Source organism: Orycteropus afer, unplaced genomic scaffold, assembly GCF_000298275.1.
Source record: "Orycteropus afer afer isolate SDZICR_OR568_19922 unplaced genomic scaffold, OryAfe1.0 scaffold00042, whole genome shotgun sequence".
Taxonomy (NCBI): Eukaryota; Metazoa; Chordata; class Mammalia; order Tubulidentata; family Orycteropodidae; genus Orycteropus; species Orycteropus afer.
Window position 1 is genome coordinate 8296731 of NW_006921629.1, and position 7737 is coordinate 8304467.

General features: G+C 36.0%; 1 protein-coding gene across 1 annotated transcript in view; it reads left to right on the forward strand.

The window, feature by feature from the left end:
- NSRP1 (nuclear speckle splicing regulatory protein 1) overlaps window positions 1-7737 on the forward strand; it is a 59149-nt gene that overhangs the window by 44037 nt on the left and 7375 nt on the right. The window contains exons 4-6 of the mRNA XM_007937413.2: window positions 1167-1295; window positions 2179-2386; window positions 3325-3433. Coding sequence (XP_007935604.1) covers window positions 1167-1295; window positions 2179-2386; window positions 3325-3433 — 446 coding nt within the window. The remainder of the gene's footprint in view (window positions 1-1166; window positions 1296-2178; window positions 2387-3324; window positions 3434-7737) is intronic.

Here is a 7737-nt window from a genome sequence, read left to right on the forward strand (position 1 = left end):
GAGCTCTGGTAGCCTAATGCTTAAGGCACTTGATTGCTAACCAGGAGGCTGGCGGTTCAAACCCACCAGCCACTCCTCGGAAGGAAGATGGGGTAATCTACTTCCATAGTGATACAGCCTCAGAAACCCAAGGAAGGGTCGCTAAGAGTCGGGTCTGACTCAATGGCACATAACAACAACAATTGAGGAAAAGGTTAAAATTTCTGGACTCTGTACCTCAGGAATTTATAAGTTAGGGGGAGATTCTAAGGTTTGTGAAACCATTAGGCAGTAATAACACCAAGCCCATTAAGAGTAAAAATATTGCAGTCCTCAGAGAAGGGTGCTGGCCCTGATGCTCTAGATAAGTTGATGGCTAGAAAACATCAGGAAGAACATTTAAGATTGAAGGAACATTGTAAACAAAGAGAGGGAGAGGACATTATAAGATTAAAATTCTCAAATACTGTGTTAATTACAAAGTGTTCATATTTTTTATTAGATATGTTGAGAGCTTTTAAAATAGTATTTCCTACCATTAGACATTTAAATATGAAATACTGTGGCAGTTCAACTCACTAACAGTGATGTGAAAGTTTAATTATATAATAAGCAGCTCAAAACCAGGATTAGATACTTCCAAGTCATATTTTTGCACCTTTTGACCTGTTGATGTGGATTATATTTATGTAGAAATGAATATGTAATAATTAACACTTATTGAACAGCTGCTCTGCATAGGCTCTTTTCTGAGGGTTTTAAATTTAAGTCACTTAATTATTACAGCAGCTTCTGGTGGCATAGACCTAAGGCATTTGACTGGTACCCAAAAGGCTGGTGGTTCAAACCCATCAGCCACTCCTTGGAAGGAAGATTGGGCCATCTACTTCTGTAGTGATACCACCTCGGAAACCCAAGGAGGGGTCACTATGAGTAGGATCCGACTCGACAGCAGTGAGTTTGGTTTATTTATTTTTTTGGAAGGTGAGTACAGTTATTATCCTCATTTTTCAAAAAGATTGAACTTACTTTTCCAAGATTCTTGAATTGATATTCAGTGTGATTGCTGTACTCTTTATGAAAAATTTTCACTTTCTGAACCTCTCTCTCAAAAAAAAAAAAAAAAAAATTTACATAGTCTTTGCTTTGGTGACATGTTTTTGAAGCATGTTTAATTTTTTTTTAAGACTAAACTGGAAATCCAAAAAGCCCTTGCAGAAGATGCTACCGTGTATGAATATGACAGTATTTATGATGAAATGCAGAAAAAAAAGGAAGAAAGTAATCCCAAATTGCTTTTGGGAAAAGATCGAAAGGTTTGTAAGTGAAAATACAAACTTTCTTTGACTAGGACCGGCAGTTTGTATCTTAATCGTCCTTCAGCATGAGGATGATCTGAATAAAAAACTTTCAGTTATTTGAAGTGTGAAGAGCAAGAGCCCCTAGTTTCAGATATTAGAGATTTGATTTAAAACTCAGGAAGCCCGGTATATAGAATTTTACAGAAGCAAGTGAATTTTCTAACAATTTCATTAATTTTGTTTGTATTAAAAGCCTTGTAAATATTTAAAAATTTTATTGTATATATTTTGTGTACTAAATTTATACTTTTCTTGTTTGTTAATGTTTTATTATCCTCTCATTTTTTTTCAGTTAGTGCTTCCTAGCTGGTAACTGGATTATCATGTTTTTAATTAGAAAAAAAAACTTCAGGGGGAATTGAAATTTTTCTTTCTTTCACTCTTAGTCTTTCACAAACATAGACTGATTTAAGGATCTTTGCATCTTTCAAAATCTGTTGGTACTCAGTAGATATCACTACTCAGTGATAAAAAATTATAGTTACTACTTTAAATAGTCCTGTTTCTACTAAGTGAAAAATTAGTAGGAACTTTTCTGTTGATTCACTTATTTGTTGAAGCATTAAAAGAATACCAATAAAAACGGTGAGACAACACTAGGAAAATTTGAGTCTAAAAAGAAGTAAAATAGCATCATGAATGGTTTCTGTCTCTATACTTAAATTTTTATTGAAAACAACTTTTATTCTAGTTAGTAAATTTATATTGAATTTTGAGAATATAATCCTACCTGTTTGGATTGGCCATTTCTATCTTATGAATTTACTCATGATAAAAAATAGAATACAAACAATTACTATTTTTGGCTCTTTCCTAAATAAAAAATTTTTCCCTCTAGCCAAAGTATATTCATAGCTTACTAAAAGCAGTTGAGATCAGGAAAAAGGAGCAAGAAAAAAGAATGGAAAAGAAAATTCAAAGAGAACGAGAAATGGAAAAGGGAGAATTTGATGATAAAGAAGCATTTGTGACATCTGCTTATAAGAAAAAACTACAAGAGAGAGCTGAAGAAGAAGAAAGAGAAAAGAGGGCTGCTGCACTCGAAGGTGAGTTGAGGGTAAGGGAGGAGATAGAAACCAAAGAAGCAGAATTCTGCCCTGTGGTTAGCCATTGCTTTGTTAGTGAACCCTTGGATTATCATGTTATGGTCATAATTTATGTGTATGAATTCAAGATACAAGATATGCTATTATATAATATTATAAAGCAAGGAGAGATATTAGCTAAAATAACAGTTGAACTCTTCAGTAGCTGTTATTTCTACGGGACTTTTCATTTTGTTTAAAGCTATGATTATTACAAGTCATTGCCTTAGAACATGATTCCGAATATAAAAGCATTCATTTCAAAGTATAACACTATAACATTCATCAGCAACAATATAAACTGAGATTTAAACCCTAGTTATGTTTTTGAAATGAGAAAATCTAGAGTGTAATATACCACTTAGAGAATAGCAACTGGGCATTTAGAAAAAGAAAACAAACGTTTAGGGGCTAAAGAATATGTTAATGTTTACTTTTGTGCTTTCTATTAATAGTCATTTCTTTAGATCTAAATAGAATATATACTTACAAATGGTTTAATTGGAATAAGTGCTCATCAAGTTTAAATAGAAGCAAATCATATTTATAAGACTGTCCAGGCATGTATTATGTTTTCATCCATAGTGGTCAGCAAACTTCCTGTAAAATAGTAAATATTTTAGGCTTTGTGTGCCATAGAGCTTCTGTTGTAACTCTCAACTCTGCCTTTGTAACTGAAGAGCAGTTGTAGATAATTCGTAATTGCATGAGCAGGGCTGTGTACCAGTAAAACTTTATTTGCAGAAACAGGTAATGGTCCATATTTGGTCTGCAGATACTATATTTTGCCAGCTCCTGGTCAAAGAATAGGTGTATGTTATACACTCTGTGCTTATAAAACTGAACTGCATTGTGCCTTGTTAAATATAGTTGTCTCACTTTTGCTTTCCCTTTCTTAGCAAGTTTGGATGTAACCAAGCAGAAAGATCTTAGTGGATTTTATAGGCACCTATTAAATCAAACAGTTGGTGAAGAAGAAGTACCTAACTGCAGCTTTCGTGATGCCAGGTAAGATGTGGAATATTTAGAAGAAAGATACTGTTCCTAGACTATGATTGTGGGGTCTTTAACCCTCTGAAAGATGGAAGATTGCAGCATTGCTTGTTGTTTTGTGAGCCAAACCTGACTTAACTGATTGAATGGCTAGTTATTTGCAAGCAGTTTATTTTTAAAAACTTTTTATGATGATTTAGGTGAAAGTTTACAGAGCAAGTTGGTTTTCCATTCAATGATTCATATATATTTTGACAGCAATTGCAGTCCTCAAAATGTAACATCTTCCCCACTTCCTACCTGTGTTTACCATTTGCATTTGTCCTTGTTTCTGATCCTCTCCTGCCTTCTAAGCTTTATCTCTGGGCATATGCTGCCCTTTTGATCTCATGATTGGTTGTTCTAGGGAGTGTGTATCTCCCTAGTGTTACTGTTCATCTTACGGCCTGTGTATTGTTTGGCTGAAAATTGAGCCACAAGGGTGAGTTTAGTTCCAGGCTTGAAGAGTATCTAAGGGTCATAGTCTTGGGGGTTCCAGCAGTTCCTATCAGAGTAAGCCTGGTCTTTTTTATGATTTTGAGTTTCTTTGCACATTTTTCTCCCACTCTATCCAGACCTTTTATTGTGATCCCTTTAAGAGTGGTCATCAGTCGTAGCTGGGCACAATCTAGTTCTGATCTCAGGGACTTGAAGGCTGGGGTTTGTGTGGTCCATTAGTTTTTTGGACTGATTATTTCCATATATCTTTGATTTTAATTCTTCTTTGCTTCGGACTGGGAGAGGCCAATAGTTGCACTTAGGTGGCTGGCCACTCACAAGCTTTTTAAGACACCAGTTGCTACTCACCAAAGTAGGATGTAGAACATTGTTTTTGTGGAGTGTATTGTCAATTGACCTTTATGTCCCCTGAGACTATGGTCCTGAGACCAAGGGCCCAACAACTCATTCTCTGAAGGTATTTGGTTATGACTAAGAACTTTTCATAACTTCGCACTCTGTATGCTCTACTATATTCATGGATATATTGATATTTTTGTGTAAATATATATGTAAAAATATCCTTTGTCAAAGCTATATAATATATTTGTGGATGTAGTCGCATTCACCTTCCTACCCCGTTCAGCTTATGTGTCTATCTTTGTATCCATTCGTGGTTAATTAGTGTTATTGCTGGATTGTGCATGTAATAGTATTTACCTTTGTTGCCTTTATTTACCTTCTAATTAGTGATTTACCCTCCCCCTGTCACCCTTGATAACCTTTAAAGAATGTGTCTTTCCATGAGTAAACTTTTTCTGACTTTTTATAGTAGTTGTCTCGTAATACTTATTTGTCCTTTTCTGATTGACTAATTCTACTCAGCATAATGTTCTCTGAGTTCATCGATGTTAAGAGGTGTTTCACAGATTCATTGTTATTCTTTAATGCTAAGTAATAGTCCATTGTATTTATGTACCTGAGGTGTAGTAAATTACCTGGTATGGCTTTTCTAGCCATAAGTCTTTATAAACTCCATGGTGGAATTTGCTGTGAGCAATTGAGGAGCTCCTAATTGTTAAAGTTATCCACTTGGGGTATTTCTGTTGCAAGTGTCACAAAGCAATGTTCTGGGAAGTTCTCTTTTTCTCAGGTGCTTAGAATTCTGATGTTGTGATTAGTTAGTTTGGCTACTCTACCAGGCTCAAAAGGAGGCCTCCTAGAGACAGAAGTCTCTCTGACTGCTGCCTGTGAAAGATGTGCTGCTGAGAGAAACATGTTCCTGAGAGACACAGGCTGCTGAGAAAGAGAAACAGAGAGACTGTTGGCTGAGAGAATGAGGGCTGACGGAGATTGAGCATTGTTCCTGAACTTGAAATGTAGCCGGGTGCTTCCCTAATAAACCCCACAGTCTGTGAGTTCTGTGTGGCCACTGCAGCAAATTATTGAACCCAGCAGAGAGGTGTGGTGGGTGCTGCAGGAGGAAGGGTTGGTGTCATTGTTGATGAAAGGGCTGGAGGGAGGCAGCATGTCTAGCCTCACAGGAATAGGCCTGGGGCTATTGATGGTAATTCTGCCTTCCTCTTGTGGGGTTAGAGGAGGTCAGAAGATGCGGCCTCCCTGCCCCTTTGGCAGTACCATAGTTTATCTGTTCATGGGCACTTAGTTTGTCACTATCTTTTTTGCCAGTGTGATAATGCTGCTGTGAATATGAATGTGCATATATCTGTTGTCACAGGTCCAAGAGTAGTGGGACTCCTGGATCATACAGAGTTTCTATTTCCAACTTTTTAAGGAAGTGCGCCATACTGCTCTCCAGAGTGGTTTCGTATTTTAAAATCCGACCAGCAGTGTATGAGGTTTCCAGTCTCTCCATACCTCGACGGCATTTGTTGTTTTCTGTATTTTTGAACTTTGCTATTAATGTTGAGGTGATACGATATCTTCTTGTTTTGATTTGCATTGCTCTAATGGCTGATGAGGAGCTCTGGTGGCATAGTGCGTAAGGCATTTGACTGCTAACCAGAAGGCTGGCGGTTCAAATCCACCAGCCACTCCTCAGAAGGAAGATTGGACAATCTACTTCCGTAGTGATACCACATTGGAAGCCCAAAGAGGGGTCGTTTTGAGTAGTATCCAACTTGACAGCAGTGAGTTTCATTTTTCTTTTTTTTAAATGGCTAATAATCATGAGATTTCTTTATGTATTTGTTGGCTGCCTGAATGTCTTCTTTAGTTAATTATCTCTTTATGTCCTCTGCCCATTTTTTAATTGGATTGTTGGTCTTTATGTGGTTGAGGTGTTGAAGTTTTCTTTAAATCTTAGATGAGTTGATTGTCTGATACGTCATTAACAAAAATTTCTTCCCGGTCTGTAGGTTCTCCTTTTGCTTTTCTTGTGAACTCTTTTAACGTGCATAAATGTTTAATTTTAGGTCCTAGTCATCTGGTTTGTCTTTTACTGTTTATATGTTTTTAGTTATGTTGAATAATATATTTATGCCATGTATTAGGACCCCTAAGTTTGCCCTTATTTTTTCTTTGATATCTTTATAATTTTAAGTTTTACATTCAAGTCATTGGTCCATCTTGAATTAGTATTTGGTGTGGTATGTTTCATTTTTCTGCAAATGGATATCCATTTTTGCCAGAACCAGTTGTTAAAGAAATTCTCTCTTCCCCATTTGATGGGTTTCAGTCCTTTGTCAAAGATTAGCTGTCCATAGGTGGATGAATTTACTTCTGGGTTTCCAGTTCTGTGCCACTGGTCTGTATGTCTGTCATTGTACCATTACCAGGCTGTTTTTACTACTGTGGCTGTATATTAGGTTTTGAGATCAAGGGGGCCTCCTACTTTGTTCTTTAATATTCCTTTCCTTATCTGGGATTTCCTTTCCATATGAAGTTAGTGATTAGTTTTTCCATCTCTTTAAAGAATGATGATAGAATCTAGATTGGGATTGCTTTATATGTATAGATCGCTTTGTGTAGTATTGACATTTTCACAGTGTTACATTGTTTTTGTATCAAAAAACATAGTATAGTCTTCATTTATGTAGGTATCTTTTGGTTTCTTACAGTAGTGTCTTATAGTTTTCTTTGTGTAAGTCTTTTGTATCTCTTGTTAAGTTTATTCCTAAGTACTTTATTTTTTGGATGGCTGTTTATAAATGGTAAATTATTTCGTTTTCAGAGTTCTCTCTGTTACTATAGAGGAATCCAACTGATTTTTGTATGCTGATTTTGTATCCTGGCACTTTGCTGAATCTATTAGTTCCAGTAGTTTTCTTGTTGAGTCTCTGGGATTTTCTGTTTATAGCATCATATCATCTGCAAATAGAAATAGTTCAGTGTCTTCTTTGCCAGTTTGGATGCCTTTTATTTCCCTTTCTTCCCTTACTGCTCTGGCGAGGATTTCCAATACAATATTGAATAAGAGTGGTAATAAAGGGCATCCTTGTCTGGTTCCCATTTGCACTGGGAGTGTTTCTAGTCTCTCTGTGCGGAAAAGGTTGTTGTTGGTTTTATATATATGTCCTTAATTATGTTGGGAAATTTCCCTTCTACTCCTTTTTTGCTGAGCATTTTTATCAAAAACGAATGGGTGTTGGATTTTGTCCTGTCTTTCTGCATCAGTTGATATTATCATGTGGTTCTTTTCCTTTTTTTATTTTTAATGGTGGATTATGTTGATTGCTTTTCTAATGTTGATCCATCCTTATATACCTGGTATAAATCCCACTTGATCGTGATATATTACTTTTTTGATGTGTAACTGGATTCTGTTAACTAGGATTTTGTTGGGAATTTTTAATTCTGTGTTCATAAGGGATGTTGTTGTT